Below are 18,078 nucleotides of genomic sequence, written 5' to 3' on the forward strand. Positions count from 1 at the left end.
CTTGTGAAAAAAAATAATAATGATTTCACCATATGTGAAAAGTTCTTAACACACTGCCTGGCATTTCGCAAGCAATCATTAAAGGGCAATGATGATGTTAGTGAGGTTGATAATACAGGTGATGACAGTGGTAAGAATCGATAAGGTAGCTCCTCATCTTCATTCCACTGAGTTCTGATGGTATATACTCTAAATGGCCCTTCCGGTTCAGAGGATCAAATAGTTTTTCTGACATCTTGTGTGTGTGTGTGTGTGTGTGTCTGTGAAGAGCTTGCTATCTCTATGTGAGAGAGAGCACTTATGTTAGAAGTTGCTCTTTTAATTTGTCACTTTATTGCAAACATCTAAAAATGGGACCTTTTCATGGTTCATTATAAATACTGTAGTAGGTAGCCTCTAAGATGACCCCTAAAGATCCCTACTTCCTGATCCTCATACCTTTGAGGATAACAGGATACTTTCATAGTCTCAAAGTATCTCTCAAAAAGATATTTATTAATTACAAAGGATAAAATAGTAACTTTATAGTGGAGAGAGTTAAATAGTTTAGAAATGTGTAAATATCATGTATACTTCTATATACACTTTATGGGGGGGTGGAGAAAGAGAAAGAGATAAAGGAACAAACTAAGTGTAGTAAAATGCTAACACTTGGGGATTCTGGGTGAAGATATTCAATACATGGGCATTCTTTGCACTACTCTTGCAACTCTTCACTAAGTCTGAAATTATGTCATAATACAAAAATTTTAAAAATTGCAAAGTAAAAAAAAAAAGTCACAAGTATAATATCTTTCCTTCTTCCATTTTTCCAGCCACTACCACTTCCTCTCTTCCTGAGGCCCAGGAACTGAGAAGGGAGGGCGAAGAATGTTGCATCACTGGTGCCAAATTGAGGCTTAGTGCTAAAGCACTAAAAGCCCAGCAAGAAATGATCAGGTCTCACCACTCCGTGGGTGCCTGGGAAATTCCAAGGGCAGGATGCATTCATACGACCATGGCTGCCTCCCTCATGTCAAACCCAGTCCTTGGCTTCCTAAGGCCTGAGGAGCCCCTAGCTTCTGTGACTAGTGGCAACACACATTCTCATGCTGACTGCAAATTTTATCATCTGAGGCGACTTCTCAAACATTTCCTTCCTTGATGCTCTCTCCGGTCCAGAGACGTGGGCTGAGTGGGGCTTTATCAACTCCCATTTTGCAAATGGGAGGAACTGGGGTTCAGTGACTTGTCCAAGGTCACCTTCAGTAAGATTAAAACCCAGGTCTTTGGACTTGGGTTTAGTAACTTTTTCATGGTAATAGAATCCCAGGATGCCAGCAGCAAACACTTCAGCGATCCCTCCCCCCACGTAACATTTTTTCTAGTTCAAGGGTTTTCAAAGTATGGTCCAGCACCAGCAGCAGCTGCAGCAGAGAATTTGTTTGAAAGAAAAAATATTAGGTTCCACAGCAGGCCTACGGAATCAGAGACCCACATCCAGATACCTGTGTTTTGACAAAAGCTGCAGGTGACTCTGTGAAACACCGAAGTCTGAGAAATGCTCCTCTAGGGAAATGTAGCATGAAGCCTTGGCGTTAATTAATTAGGGCTCTAAATATACTACTAACCTTTCTCAATGAAAAATAAGCCAAACAGAGTTTGTACAGAAAGAAGCTTAACGAAGTGGGTTTTTTTGGTTGGTTTGTTTCTTGTTTTCTTTTTTTCAAAAGCATAATCATTACCTTTCCAGGTAAATTTCCGTATCCTCTTCCTAAACGGAGGGTTGGGTAGGTAACGCTGGGAATGACTAGGTTTCTTCTATCTGAGGCCCACAGTGCGTGATGGAGATACGGGAGGAGAGTTCCACGAGAGCGTGGGAGGAGGGACGGATGACAATTTTTCGTGGTTGACTAAGTTTTTTAAAAAGCTACTTCCAAGGGCACATCAACCAGTCAGCGAAGCCACTTGTTCCAGCAGGAGGTGGGAGGTGAGGGCGGAGTGGAGCGTGGGGAGGAGCGACACTCACCGCTCGGGACTCGGTGCTTTCCATGTGTCGCCGTGCGTCCCTGGCCCCGCCACCTAAACGCACACCCCCCCCCCCCGGCCATCTGCACCCCGTCGACCACCTCCCGCAGCAGACTCTTGGGGATTCCTCCGGCCGAGTCCAGCCAGGAGGGTTCCCCGGACTCGGCGCGAACTGCCCGCCCCCTCCGGCGTCTCCGCCCCCCGCCGGGGCCGCCGGGCGCCGAGGGAGGCGAGGGTGCAGCAGCTGGAAAATGAGCGGTGCAGGGAGGGTGGCCCGGAGCTGCAGGTAACGCGCGCCAGCCCTCAGCCCGAGCGGGCTCCGCACCCCCTCCCCTTCCCCGCGTGGCGACTCGCTGCGCCCGCCGTCAGGCTGCGCGCAGGGGCTGCGCGGGGCGTCCCCGGCATCGGGGCGCGGGATGTCGGGGGAAGCGGCCGGCCCGGGGAGGGGGGGGGGACTAACGCTATTCGTTTGTCGCGCAGCGCCCTTCGCGCTGCTGTTCCCGGGAGCGGCGTGAGGCGGCGGCTGCGGTGAGCGGGGTCGCGCGCGGACGCCGGATGCTTCCGAAGATGGAGAAGTTTCTGCAGATCGCGCCTCACTCTCTGGCCATCGTCCTGGGCCCCGCCGAGGGGCCGGCGGGTGAGAGGTCCGAGGCCGCCCGACCCGCGTCCCAGGCCCAGCCCCGGCAGCTCGCCCGGCACCACATCGGCTACGAGATCTTCGCCGACTTCAAAGCCGAGAACATGCAGCACTTCTGGAACAAGAAGGTCACGGCCGCGGTGGCCGAGACGTTCTTCCTGGGCTGGATCGACGAGCAGGTCCTGCTGATCCAGGGCAAGGAGGAGCATCTGGAGGCACTGCGCGAGGGCTGGTCGCGCCGGGCGCTGCGGCCGCCCTCGGGCTTCCACATCCGCTGCCTGGGTGAGTCCGGCCGCCCCCCGCCCTGTCCCGTCTTGTCGCGCCACGGGAACCCCCCCCCACCCCCACCCCCATCCCCCGCTGCCCCGCCCGAGCCGGCGCGCCGGCCCCGCTCCCCCCGGGCGCCCACGCCTCTCTCCACCCCCGCGCCGCGCCCGGGGAGGGGCCGGCAGCCTGGGCGAGTGCGGGACTGGGGAGCTTCCTGGCATCTAAACCGCGGATCTGCACCTTGGCGAGCACGCCGCCCCCGGCCAGCCGGCGGGAGCCTCTCTGGCGGCCCCGGCGGGGCGGTGCCTGGGGCCTGCCGGGTGGGCGGCGGCGCGGGAGGCTCGGCGGGGCCGCGGCCGCTCCGGTCTGCGGGTCTCACCTTCTGCGCTCGGCTGGGGCCGGGGGCGCGTGTGCGGACGCGGGAGAAGTGGAGAGACAGCGCTCAGGTAGCTTCGGGTGGCGGCGGGCTCGGCCGCGGGGGGCGGCGGCGAGCGGGCCAGGTGCGCGGGCGCCGCCGGCGCGTCCTTTCCGGGGACGGCGACCCGGCCCGGCCGCGTTTGCCTCGGGCGACGCGTCCCTTCGCCCCCTCCGTGTGGGTTGACTTTTAAGCGCCGGTGTGTCCTTGCAAGACTGAGCTGTTGGTTTCGTTGCCTCCGGTACATGTTTCTTCAAGTCATTTTGTGAGTTTGAAGGAAGGAAGGGACACGAGGAGGACAGAGGAAAGCCTGATCCTCAACAAAAGAGAAAACCGTGTCCGGGGAAGAGAGCCCGAAAGGTGATATTCGCTGCCGCACTTCAGTGCTGTCTCGACCTGCTGTTTGTTTGTTTTTTTTTAATTGCATTACTTCATATGTATTTTTCTTCATCCAGTTTGCATCTCTTTTAGACTTTACTTTTTAGTTTTGTACTTTGGGCCCGGTGGGCTCAAGGCGTATATAGTAAATAGTAATGTTTTGTGAAACGATTCGAGGAAAGAAAGCGTTCTTTCTAGTCCCACGGTTTAGAAATTCGTGACATTTTGGGAAGAGGTCAAAAGTTCAAACGCTAAAAGACTGTAGAGCCGCCTTTTTCGTTCGCCAGGGTTGCTACTCTACCTTCCGCCGAAGGAATAGCTTTTACCTGCTAAAGTGCCCTCCTCTATGCATATGGCAAATTTATAGCATCTTTTTTGTTTTGTGGTGTTTTGTTTATTTTCACATAGCAGAAATCCTTATAAAGTTTTCTTTAAATCGAGTAGATAAAAAACTAGTAAAGCTTGCATCTTGTATGTTTTATAACCTGTGCTGAATCTCAGAAGGTGTCTTAACTTTCTTCTTTGACGTTAGCAAAACCCTCAGTGGAGTCCCTGTAATTAAGCTGCCTTAGTAAAGGGCCAAAATCTGCTCTCCTACTGTAGAACTGCAACACACTAGGAAGTAAGAATATATGTCATCACTTGTATGCACTGTAGAGATTGCATTTTAATAGTTTTAAACTTGACTTCATGCTTATTTTTTACTTTTTATTTTGGAAAATTTCAAGCAATTTGCAAAACTGGTACGGGGGTTCCCCTCCCCACCCTTGTTTGCGAGGTTAAGAGGTTAGGATTCCAAGACCCGGAGTGGATGCCTGAAACCCCGGATGAACCCTTGTATATACTATGTTTTTTTCCTATACCTCCATACCTATGATGAAATTTAATGTTAAAATTAGGCACAGTAAGAGAATATCTGAATTGCTAGCATCATTTCTCTTGCGCTTTGGAGCCATTGTTAAGTAAAGTAATGGTTACTTGAACACAAACACTGCGATACCACCCCTGTTGAAGTGATGCTGGCGGAGTGGCTGCAAAGTGACTAATGGGCAGGCAGGTAACCTACACGGCATGGATTCGCTCGACAAAGGGACGATTCACACCCCAGGACGGGGTAGAGAGGATGGGGAGAGCGTTCATGAAGCTACTCAGAATGGCACCCAATTTAAAATGTATGAATTGTTTATTTCTGGAATTTTCCATTTAATATTTTGGGACCTCAGTGGACTGCGGGTAACTGAAACTGCAACTGCGGAAGCAAAACCACAGATAAGGGGGGTGTCCTGTATAATCAAAAATACTATATTGAATACCCATGAATCCATCATCTAACTTCAAAATTTATCAGCACATGGACAATCTTATTCCATCTATAAATCTCCCCCACCATTTGAAATCCCAGACATTGTATCAATAGCATTTGATTTGTAAATATTTCAGTTGTTCATATATTTTTTTCATTTTAGCAGAATGTGTGAACTTATAGGAATTGGTGATCTGTCATATTAAGCAAAGAGAACTGTTTTGGCAATTTTAAAGGTTCAAGATTGCTGTAGTTGATTGACTAGCCTGTTCCCTTGGCAGCTTGAACTGTCTCAAGCTGACTGGCAGTTGGTGGGTTTAGCAGCTGCACTGGCTCAGCCCTTAACTCAGTACCATCATGACAAGCAAGGGGACTACCTCCTGAAACCAGCATCAGATAAAGGGGCATGGGTGATGCCTTCTGGGATCCAAGTGGTTAACTTTTCTGAACTGTCTTGGGGGTTCAGAATTCCTCAGAATTCCGGTTTTCCTTCAGTAATGACGGTAAAATGCTAAATTGTGTGCGACAGTTTATCTCCTATAAAAATTCTCTTAGGGAACCTCAGTGTCTGCTGCAAAGCTTCTTAATTTTTTGTTGCAAGATCTTTTATGGAGCCTTGAAACTCCGAAGTCTGGGAGCCCCTGATGACTGGCTCACAACCTTTTATTCCAAGTCACAATATATGTGTGGACAAGTTCGTGCGCTCAAAAATACAAGAAACAAAATCCAAACCACGAAGGTGTACTTAGAGGGAGCCTAGCTGTAAATCTGTGAAGACTGAGTGCCATTATCATAGGAATCCCTTGACTCCATCTAATGTATACGCAAAAGCAGGAGCTGGTCACTATCTGTGGGACTTTATCATTAATAATGCATTTCTTGCAGGATAACTTTCAACTGATCCCTCAGACTGTGGTACCTATATTATCAGTTACTTTCATGTAGTTTTGTGATTTTCCCTAATTATTTCATGGGTGTAAAACAGCCACAAAACCAGACACATAGATGAGCATTACAGAAGGTATTATATTTCCTCTTGTTGAACCTGAATTAAATTCATCAATCACAAGTAGTCCTCTTAAATAACTGGTAGGCAAATGCCAGTTTACATTTTATTATACTTATGGTAAACAATTATTCATGAAATTTGCTTGTTTTCCAGGTGGTCTCTGAGAGCCCATCTTAGAGCGTGGTGATAAAATTGTTCTGTTAGATCCTCCCAGTGAGGAAAAGGGAGGAATGGCTTTGCTCCATCTTGAGTTCCCGTTCTCCTGTGTGTGCGTGTGTGTGTGTGTGTGTGTGTGTGTGTACTAACCCACCCCAGAGTGGAGAGAGAGGGGTGGACAAGAGGTTTGCCCAGACCCCCTTTTCTGGCTGTGCCCCAGCGCAGTTGAGGCAAGCGTACACTTTCACAGCAGGATTGAAAACAAGTTAGTGTTTTGCTTTGTAACTTGAAACATGCGTCTTGAAGTTGCCAGCAATCCAGATTACTTTTGCCCGTAATTACAAAAGTATGTGGTTCTAACCACACACATTTCAGGTGGGGATTGGACAAGGAGGAGATGATTGTGGATCCAACAAGAAGCAGGGAATTAAGCAACTCAAAGGAAAAATAGTTTTGACTTGAGATATTCAAATCCACTGCTTAGAAATGACCTGCTAGCATATTTAAATCCACTACTTAGAAATAACCTACTCTGGGCATGTAGAAAAAAAAGTTCAGGCATTTTCTTTCCAGGACCCTCAAAAGGGATGTGTGTGTGCAGGAAACTAGGAATGTTTTAAAATTATGCTGTGTATTCTGATTAAACACTAAATTAAATCCCATACGTGTTCATTGAGTGCCCGCTAGTGCCAGGCTCTGTGCCTCTCCCGAGATTATAAAGATTGATGAGGCACGCAGTCTTTTCGGAGATGCTGACGCAAGAGCTGAGAGTGTGGGGAGGGCTCTGAGGACAGGCAGTAAGGAGCAGTTACTTCTGCCTGGTGGGCTGGGAGAGGGGTTCCTAGCAGAGAGGATTGCACTAAGCCTTGTGCAGATGCCGGCTGCCAGGGCTTCCTCCAGAACAGGAGTGCTTTCCCACCTGGGCAGGACCACGAGCATTCACGGCGTTGGGGAGGTCCTGACACGTTTGGGAACTGGCTGGCTGGGGCTGGGGGGGGCAGTGGTGTGATAAGACAGTGGGAAGGGAAGCTTGGGCCACAGGTGATGACTGGGAAGCCCCTGCTAGCTTTTGAGCAGGGGGAGGGGTGACACGGTTTGATCTTAGGTAGAATGAGAATTCTGGGGCCGGTGAGGGCGTTGGATGGGACCGGGAGGGGGTTGGATACAGGTGCACCAGCTAAAGGTCTATTGAAAGCGTTGTGGGGAGAGACGGTGGGTGCTGTGTGAGTGTCTTTGTTCTCTTATGGTACCTTCCCATGGTCAAGGCTCTACGTGCTACGGAAGGTATCGCGTTAGCCTGCTTGAGTCTAGAGGGCCTTCAAGTCCCAGCCCCAGACCCAGAGGCCCTTGAGCAGAGCCTAGATGCTCCTCCCTCCTGGGCCTTCTGGGGTTTCCCCACCCGCCAGCCTTATTCAGATCCGGCAATCTCCATAGATTCTCCTAATTTCAGATCTCAGGGAGCATGGCTCAGTGTCTCTGTCTTCTCCAGTGACTCTTTATACTTTCCCCATTTATCCTTAGATATTAACATAGGACCAAACATGCTTTTTAGACTTTAAATCAGGACTTATATTTTAAATTATAAAAATTTTTAGCTGGAGTATCCCTGAAACTCACATAATATTATATGTCAGCTATATGTCAATAAAAAGAAAATTGTTTAGAACATATGGGCATCAAGCCTTTATTCTATTCCAACATCTTTATTGGTTTTCTCAAAAAGTTGCTCTCTTAAAGTGGTTTCTCCAAGTAGTAAATTTTTAAGACAATTGTCTTAAAAATGTATAATCCAAAAGAGTTTGTATATATCCCAACCAAAAGTTGACTTATTTAAGTCAACTTAAAATTGAATAAGTGTCCTAAGCTCATGGCTGGGATTGTCTAATGAGTGTTGTAAAGATTTTGGAATTGGAGATACTGAGTCATTCAACAATTGGAGAACCTTCATCTTCTAGGATTTGTTCTGGGAACTGAAGTGGAGAACAAGTGAGACACAGCCCTTGGACTTTTGCAGATTCCATTCTAGGGGGTGCAACAGACATCTCAGAAATTAAACAAAGAAATTAGAATTTCAGAGAGTTTTAAGTGCTGTAAAAATTGAGCAGGTGATAGAGAGTGACGAGAAGACGTGAGATGATAGCTAACACTTATTGATCGTTTACTATTTCCTAAGTGCTATCTTTTTGTTAACCAACCTTTAAAACTATTTAGGTATCATTATTTTACCCATTTTGCAAATGAAGACATTGAGGAACAGAGTGACAAGTACTTCTCCAAAGGTACCTAGTTAGTAAGCAAGAGAGAGGGGGTCTGGACCCCAGGCAGCGTTATTTTTGTTTGCTTGTTTCTTTTTTGTCATACAGATAGGATTCAAGTTCAGGTTGTCCTGGCCAAAGTTTCCTTCCCAGCCCCCAGTACATACAACCTCCCAACAGTTTAGGGTGCCAGGTAGGCCAGTGGCAGCCGGTTTGCTTGGAGGCGGCTAGGTTCTTCTTTTCCATTAGATAACACAAGGGAAAAGGGAAACCAGTGCTGGATCCAGGATCAGCACGCCTGAGACCATCGTGCTTGAGCTTCCTTTAGGCCAAACAGGTCGGTCCATTGCTTTGTGTGGCTTAATAATCTTTCTGCAGGGCTTACTCACAGGAGGGCGGATGCTTCATTTTATGCCCCAAAGCCACATTCCCTGCCAGTGCTTTGAGTGACAGCTCTATAATGCCCCTTGTTCCGCGTAGCACCTGACTGATGGTGAGCTGTCGGCCAGCAGTGGAGGAGCAGACGGAAATCAGCTTGAACGCTGGAGGAGCAGAAAGGAAAGCCCATGAGGCTGGGGCTTGTTAAGCCAGCCAGAGAATGGAAGGTGTGGCAGGAGGTGAGGTCAGAGGGGCTGGCCAACTCCAGGCCATGTGGAGCCTCCTGGAGTTTTATTCTGTGCTGACAAGGCATTAAGCATCCAATAAACATAGAGCATTGGGTTGGGGTCTGTAGAATATCCAGAAAAGTGTCAGACGTGGGCCTCCCTCTTAGAGAAGCTTACCTCTCATATTAAAATCTCAGGGTTAAGTTTAAACAGTGAACAATGATGCATTCCAAGTTTTATTAATTTCTAGCTAGTCATAAAGATTTTTTTTTTTTAAACAACTGTTAGGTGATAGATGTGTTAATTAGCTTTATTGTGGTAATCTTTTCACAATGTATGCATATATCAAACCATCACATGTACATCTTTAATATATACAATTTTAAATTAATTAATTAATTTATTTATTTATGGATGTGTTGGGTCTTCGTTTCTGTGCGAGGGCTTTCTCCAGTTGCGGCAAGCGGGGGCCACTCTTCCTCGCGGTGCGCGGGCCTCTCACTATCGCGGCCTCTCTTGCTGCGGAGCACAGGCTCCAGACGCGCAGGCTCAGTAGTTGTGGCTCACGGGCTCAGTCGCTCCGCGGCATGTGGGATCTTCCCAGACCAGGGCTCGAACCCGTGTCCCCTGCATTGGCAGGCAGATTCTCAACCACTGCGCCACCAGGGAAGCACCATAAAGGTATTTTTATGAATTACCTCACTCTGGCTCAAAGAAATGTTCAGTAAAAGTGTGTCAGTTTCATCGTAATAAAGCGTTTAGAATGAACTTCTGAGACTCAAGGCCTTGTTGTGATAACTGAGAGGCTTTTCAAAAATTTATCCATTTCACCTCTTAACTGCTGAATGCTGGTCTTGAGCATATATATTTCCCTCTTGCGTTAAGAGGTGAATCTACAGGTTATCCCAAGTTCTTTCCAAAGGGGCATAAAACTGAAAGGCACACCTGTGTTTCTTGTGCTGGAGTGAAGGCACTCGGGTGCTTTCCGTTCCTGAGGTCACCACAGATTTGGGGGTAAAAAACCCAGAGAGGTTTGTTGTATCCAGAGTACTTGCTACAAATAATTTCAAACGTTTCATTCTGCTTAAAATATCCCACACAAAGGTGTGTGCTCACGTTAAAAATAGAATTTTCAGTGTATGGGGTGGGTTTTAACATAGTCACTTGGATTGTACTTGTATCATTATTCTACTCATTATACATGGGTAAGAACACGTTTTGAACTCCTCCATTCTGTATTACAGCTGTAGACTTAATATAGTCACAGGCATTCCTTAATTGGTGGGAACTAATTATCTGATGTATAGTTTATCTCAATGAGGAGGTTAAATAGATGTATTGATAAAGTACAAGCTATCAATACAAGAATATAATCTATTAGTATATATTATATATGCACACACAGTTTTCCTTGAGAAGGTCCAATGCCAAGAGCTTTGTAGTAAACTTAAGTCACACTGGCGTTGGAGGATGCAGCTCTTGATATTTTGATATCAGTCTCTCTTGATAGAGAAAAGTAAACTTGGACACTGTCAAGGGTCAGGTATCTCTTTAAAGAATTTGACAAATGATTTGGATAAAGAGGTAAAGAGGATTCATCAGAGTCTTCGGGGGTGAAGGTCTCCTAGGGGGGCAGACCCAAGTAATATGAAAGTCCACAGGATGGTGGTGGACACCACGTGGAACGGCCCCCAGGGCTTGAGATGTTCTTGTGCTGTTAACGCGATGAAAGCATACCTCCGTGCTGGCGATTCTACTCTTAAGGCTCAAACACACACAGTAAAATTCCTCCATTTTCTCAATTTCTTGTGAAGACCCTATAATAGAATTTTCTATAACGAGAGCCCATCTGTCGATGTAAAATGACGTGTCTCTGAAACCGGGATGTCACCTCCTCCTTCCCAATACCAAACACGTGGGGAGCCTCTAAAGCCCCCCGGTCTGCATGGATGCTGGCTGATTAATAGTACATCCAAAATAACCTTCTTATGAATCTGTGGGTCCCCGGCGGTCCCCAAAGGCATCCCAGCGTCTCTAAGCGGTGGGCTCAGTCTGGCGGGATTGCACCTTATTACCACCTGAGATCGCTGCGGACTCTGTCTTTAAGATGAGCCCGCCGGTGCTCAGAGGATGCTGCTGGAAGATGGCTGTGGCTGCATCCTCTCTTAGCATTTCCTTCCATCGCTGCCACCCTTCCCCCAGTGCTGTGTCAGACACCCTCCTCCCCATGTTGTCTACTTTCCCTCTCGGGTTTGGGCAATTTTTCCTTTTAAATCTTGCAACAAAAGATGATGATTTCATCTCTGCCCTTCTGCTTCTAAGTAAAGTCTTCCCCGCCCTGAGTTTTTTAGAAACTGAAGTTCTCCTTATGTGTCCATTTCCAGGACACTGGAGCTCAGCACCTGCTCTTCTAAGGAACATTATCTTCGGAGATTCCAGGCTACGCACACCTTTGGAAGTGACCTTCATGAGTCCAAGATAGTGTCCAATGACACTTTCATTCTGAAAAAGAGGGGAGAACCTTCTACATGTTTAATGCCTTAGAGGGGATTGATTTTCAAAACAAAATTTTATTTATTTACAGATATTCCCAAACCTGTGGCTTTTGCCCCTTTAGGCCGCTTTCTGCTCTTGGGAAGGTCCTGCAGTTCCCAGCCACCTGTCAGCCGAGGCTGCCCGCAGCCTGGCCTGAGGCTGGAAGTGTTTGCAGCCACTCCTGCATGATTCCCATTTCCTCCCCTCTTTGAATTCTCTCTTTCTCTCTTTATTTTAATAGAATAGCTGGGCAAGTGCCCATATCTTTATTATTATTATTAGTAGTAGTAGTATTTATTTTTATTTATTTATTTATATTTTTAGGCTGCGCCAGGTCTTACTTGCGGCATGCGGGCTTCTTAATTGTGGCATGTGGACTCTTAGTTGTGGCATGCATATGGGATCTAGTTCCCTGACCACGGATCGAAACCGGGCCCCCTGCATTGGGAGCGCAGAGTGTTGCCTACTGGACCACCAGGGAGGTGGTCTCTTTCAATTCCCTCTTTGAATTCTTAAAATGACTTAGAGTAACACCTTCTCAAGGCGGCAGTTGTGCTTTATGCACACGGTCACAGACCCACCAACCCTCCAGCTCAATTTCTTAATACTTCTGCTTGTCTGGCCGGGGCCCCTGTGGGTGGGTTGAGCCGGGAGGCTGTGCCTGGGCGAGTTGGGATGGACCCTGTGGGAAACGGAAGGGGAAACGACAGGAGGGTGGGCAGGATACAAGTCCATGACTGCACGTGAAAAATGGCAACTGGATACAGAAGAAGAGAAATAAAGGGTGCAGGGACCACATGGAAACCGCCTGCTTTATGTGAGGTGCAGGACGATTTCAAGTTGGAAAGAGTCTTGCCAGGAATCAGGTCCTCTTCTCGGCAGTTTGATATACCTGTCAGGGCTGTGGGTCGGGGCTGAGCTCTCTGCATTTTTTCTGCGCATCCTGCCAAGGCTAGGAGGAGCATTACAGGATCTGATCTGTGGTCCTGCAGGAGAGGGGTTTCTCCCTGCCGTGTGGAAAGATCTGTCCAGTCTGGACAGTTCACGTTAGCTTCTTTATCTCTGCTTCTGGCCAAAAACCAGACACTTCTGGACTCCTCCAGAGGAGAGGAAAGGATGACACAGTTCAGTGAACACTGCCATCCTTCTGGAAAGAAATTCAAACTCTTTTTCTCATTGATTATAGTCATGTTTATGCCGTAATCTCATTCTGTCGTCACCGTTTACCCAGATCCTCAAACTGTCTTCTTCTAAGACCACCTCTTGCCCTCTAGGTTCTTATGGCTAGTCCTTCCCGCCTTGGTTCATTCTGTTTGGGTCTTGATAATATCAGCTTGGGAAGACTTGGAAAGCCTGCTGACTTTGCAGTTAATACAGAATCGCAGGAGACATGAATGCTTCTTTTTGTTGTTGTTGTTATGGGGGACTTTCTAACCAGCATGATTTGTCTAGGTTGATCACTTTCCTTTCATCAGAGTCTGGTTATTAATTTGTAAAAAAAAAAAAAAAAAAAACGCTTTAAGTTAGTAGACTGAAGCCCTAATGTAGAAAAATGAAAGCAGTACTTTAGAACCCACATCTCTGAATGCGCCAGATGACGGTGGTTACTCTAGCATCTTTCTTCTACTCTTCCCTGTATTTTTAACATTTCCCCTTATAGTAAAGAAGGAACATTCTAGAGGGCAATCTTTATGCCATTTGCTCCTTCATTTTATTAAATGTTTACTGACTCTATTTCAGAGTTGGAGGAAGGGGTGAGTGGGGTAGGGAGAGGAGGAAGAAGAAGAATGAACTTGTATTAATGTTCACTGTGGGTCAGGAATTGTTCTAAGCACTTTCATATATTGTCTCAGTTAATCCTTACAGAGGTCATGCTAACATTCTATAGAAGAGGAAACTGAGGTTCAGAGAGTAACCTTACACGAGCAAGAGATCTCATATTTCAATCCAGCAATCTGACTCCAGAGTCGGAGTTGTTAGCCCTTTTAAAACTGCTTGTCATTTCTGCTGGACAAAGATTTTGGCTTTGATCACGATCACTGATAATTTTTTCTTCTTGTACTGTAATTTCTTCTGAATGTTAAACACAGTAGACTGATTTATAGTATGATTTATGAAGCTTGCTTAAAACACACAGCTTTATGTCACCAAATAAATGCAGCAGTGTTAAAGACAATACTGTGGTCTTGATATTTAAAATGCAGGATCAGCAAGGTGGTTGCAGGATAGTGGCTATGCCGGATGTTTATTCAAATGTTGCCAAACAGGAGCCTTAGAAAGTAATTAATGATACAATTTTTGCTACCAACTGAAGTATTCCTTTTTATAAAAATAAAGGGGCAGTGTAAAGTGTAATGAGAAAATGGGATATGGTGCTATAAGGCAAATTCATCACATTGTTCACTGTTTAATTTTTCTAATTTTTTGAGGTTTCAGGATTAAATGTCATTTATGTTTTTACATTCTATGAGTAAGCAAATTATCAGCTCTATTTTACTGAATCTAATTTGAAGTCTTTGCTGCTCTTAGTAAGGTGTTCCTATTTTCCTAGCCAGGTATTTTTATTTTTCTGCATTAAAAGTTACATTAAGAGTGTTAATGTAACTCTTGAATTGTCCTAACTTAAAAAAAATTAATTTGGTGTGATAAAGTGTATTTCAATTACTTTTGGTTATGATGCTAGAAGAAGTTTTTCTTTTTTTAAAAAATTAACAAAGATGTAGATTTGGGGGGTGAAGTATTGGGTAATATGATTTACAGAGTCCACGTGTGATTGTTAAAATATAAAGTCATGAATGCTATAAAATTGCTTTTGAATACAGGTTTGGCTACATCCCATAAGTTTAATATATAATATTCTCATTGCTGTGATCATTTCAGCAGTCTATAATTAGTATTTTGATTTCTCTTTGGCCTAGTAACTATTTTGGAGAAGTTTTTTCTCTCCTTTTCCCCATAGAAATTGTGAATTTTTTAAAAAAGTTGTCATTGATTTCTTAACGCTATTTTGCAACTGTCAGAGTGTCAACTCTGTAATACGTATTTTTTTCAAATTTACTGATATTTTGTTACCTAATATAGAACAAGATCTATTTTTCATAGAAATTTGAAACAAGGAATTTTAAAAAATAACTTGCTATTAAATTTATATTATATTGTTTAACTCTTCTATGTTCTCATTTTTTGGTATGCTTTATTTGTCAAAGATTGTGATAAGTGTGCTAAAATCTTTCCAAAATTATGTGATTTCTTTCACTGTATTACAATAGCTTTAACTTTATGTATTTTGATATTTTGATATCCAACACTTATCTTTACTATTGATTTTTGCCTTTTATATACATATAAATATACATAGTTGTATATCTGTGTAAATTATACATATTCATATAAATGTATGTACATTTATATAACATATAAGTACACACTAAACACAATCCTCTCTCATCCCTTTTACCTTGAAATCTGTTTCCAAAATTAATATTGCCATCTCTACTTTTTGCTTGGTATATCACTGCCACCTTTTTCTTTTTAATCTTTTGTATCTTTTTGTTTCAGTGTGTGTTTTATAAGCAGGATATAGAGTTTGCATCTTAACCCAATATGAAGAGTATTTGTCTTTTTAGGACTATTGAACCACTAAGTGTATTATAATAACTGATATGTTTGCTCTTGTTTGAAACTTTTATATTTCACATGGAAGGCCCTACAATATCCGCTTTTTACAAATAATTTACGTTGAACCGAAGTAGTGTACCATTTTTACAAAGGAGTTAAGTACCTTCTTTGGTGCTTTGCTTTTGACCTTGTAACTAGAGCAATAGTTTGCAACCTGGTTATTCTATAGATAAGTGAACCCCAAATTGTCTACCACCGATCCTAAGGAAGTGAAGCAGAGAGAGAGACAACCACAGCTGCTAACTTGCAGTTCCAGGAAGGAGCCAGCGTAGACCTAAGTTAGTAAAACATCCACTTCCTGGCCTAGAAACCCCCTTTGGACAGTGTTGGACTAGAGGCTTGGAGGGTGCTTCTGCTTGACCAGGCCTCAAAGGACAGGGAGGGTGCATGGGCAGTGGCACCCAGTTAGCACTTGGTCCTGTCCAAAACGTCCATAAGACATTTGGTCCATGCCCAAAGGTCCTTGATATTTGGTCCTGTCCAAAACCATTTGTCATGGACCAAATATGCTCATGAAAGTTTTGGACAGGACCAAATGTCCTGCAAGGGTGGAGGCTACATCAGTGTCATTTGGAAACTGGATTTATTCTAAGGAGGCTACATCAATGTCATTTGGAAACTGGATTTTTTGTTTTGTTTTATTTTTGCCTGTCAGTTTATACTGTGCAAGAGTCTTAGATCCAGGATCAAAAGCAGAAAGGTGAGGGATGTCGGCATTGCTGCTGAGTTAAACTGGCTCACAAAGCAAGCAGCATTCTCAGGCAATTCTAGGAAGAAGTTTTCAGATAGTACAAGCACCAGACTGTCCCTTTGGATGACAGTTTTGGAAATTGTCACTCTCCCCTTGTGTTAAATCTTCCATCTCTTCCATGTGGAGGAGATTCATTTATGTTTGAAACTACTTATACCAAATCAAGGAATAAAGACAAGAAAGAGAATAGAAGCTTCTTGTAACAGGGGCACATCTTCAGTTTGAGGAAGTCCGTGAAGACAGAATCAGATGGAAATTGCTGATGGCAATAACTCAGCAACATGTGACTAATTACTGTAGGAAAAAGGTTTAATTTGATGAATTTTTTTCCTCCTCTTTCTTGTTTTAAAAATGAACACTTGGGCTTCCGTGGTGGCGCAGTGGTTGAGAGCCTGCCTGCCAATGCAGGGGACACGGATTCGAGCCCTGGTCCAGGAAGATCCCACATGCCGCGGAGCAACTAGGCCCGTGAGCCACAATTACTGAGCCTGCGCGTCTGGAGCCTGTGCTCCGCAACAAGAGAGGCCGCGATAGCGAGAGGCCCGTGCACCGCGATGAAGAGTGGCCTCCGCTTGCCGCAACTAGAGAAAGCCCTCGCACAGAAACGAAGACCCAACACAGCCATAAATAAATAAATAAATATTTTTTTTTAAAATTGCCTATTTAAAAAAAAAAAAAAAAAGAACACTTTATGGGAATTCCCTGGCAGTCCAGTGGTTAGGACTTGGCACTTTCACTGCCAGGGCCCGGGTTCAATCCCTGGTCGGAGAACTAAGATCCTGCAAGCCATGTGGTGCAGCCAAAAAAAAAAAAAAAGACCAAAAAACGAACAAATAAAAAACAACAACAACAAAAAAACACTTTATATATCTCTTTGGCACTATGGAAGAAACAAGGCTCAGAAAACTCCAAAGTTTCTTTGTTTTCTTTGTTTTTAATTGAAGTATAGCTGATTTACAATGTAGTGTGTTTTCTTAAACTAGTATCAGTTTCTTTTGTTCTCAAGTACGTGACTACTCCTTATAATGTGACCAAAAGTAAGAAGCCTGGATTCCATAAAATCCAGCAGGATGTAGCTATATTTGTAGTGAAAATGTAAAAGCAAATTTAGTCAGCAAATTTACATGTAATTTGACTAAATGGGATTTTAAACTTATATGTACTCAAACTGATGATTAGTTGGTAAAGTCTTATTGTGCATAATACCTTTTAATGTGCCTAAACTATTTAAGTGACCTTAGATTTGTTTTTAAAAAAATAAAGTGCTGTACTGAAATAAGTATTACTTAAAAAAATTTTTTTTTCTCTCCTCTTCTCCTATTAAACATTCTGGAACTTTATTAGTAGGAGAGGGAAGGATCGGTTAAATCCTAACAGAATGTAAGTTATTTCTGAAGGGCATGTGAATTGGTGAGTTCACATCATTTCAACGACCATTTGTAAGATGGGCTGTAAGAATGTAAATCTGGACTGGCCAATCTGAGGGTCAAGAGTGTGATCTATTCAACAAATGCTTTTACTTTCAAGGAGAGGGATTTCGAGTATGCACAACTGTGCAAAGAGAGGGAATGTGTGTAATTTTCTCTGAGCCCTGACCCTGTGTACTCAGAACTTCTGAGGACTTAAGCATGTGGACTTGAATTAGTGAATGTAGTCCTTTGTAATATTGCCAACATGTTTAATTTTCCAAGTAGGTAGGTCATTGTGTCGACTTTGTCCTCATGCCAAAACGATTATCGAGGCATTTCAGTTAAGCTATTGCCTTCTCAAGTCACAGAAGTTGAAAACGATTACCAGTTATATGCTCACCTATTTTAAAATAACTGACATTTATATTCTACTTGCTTATATTAGCAGTTCACATTGAATGTGTCTTTCCCATTAGACTGTAAGTTTTTTGAGGATGGAGACTGTAAACTCCAGTTTATATGTCCTAGTCCAATTCTCTATGTGATGTGGATTTATAAGTATAGCATAAGTATACTTGCAAGTATAGTTAATGCTAACTGGCTGCTGGTGGTAATTTCTAAACTACCTTTTGTTAAAGTAGTTAGACAAGGAGGCCATTAGACTGGGGTAGCC

At 44.2% G+C, this 18,078-nt stretch overlaps 1 protein-coding gene across 3 annotated transcripts in view; it reads left to right on the forward strand.

Annotated features, from left to right (window-relative positions):
• Window positions 1-1,827: 1,827 nt before the first annotated feature.
• Window positions 1,828-18,078, forward strand: part of STOX2 (storkhead box 2) — a 207,094-nt gene continuing 190,843 nt past the window's right edge. For all 3 annotated transcript variants that reach the window (XM_061177531.1, XM_061177532.1, XM_061177533.1), the window contains exons 1-2: window positions 1,828-2,293; window positions 2,488-2,926. In XM_061177531.1, the coding sequence (XP_061033514.1) occupies window positions 2,563-2,926 (364 nt within the window). In that variant the 5' untranslated portion in view covers window positions 1,828-2,293; window positions 2,488-2,562. The remainder of the gene's footprint in view (window positions 2,294-2,487; window positions 2,927-18,078) is intronic.

Source organism: Eubalaena glacialis, chromosome 20 (assembly GCF_028564815.1).
Source record: "Eubalaena glacialis isolate mEubGla1 chromosome 20, mEubGla1.1.hap2.+ XY, whole genome shotgun sequence".
Lineage (NCBI taxonomy): Eukaryota > Metazoa > Chordata > Mammalia > Artiodactyla > Balaenidae > Eubalaena > Eubalaena glacialis.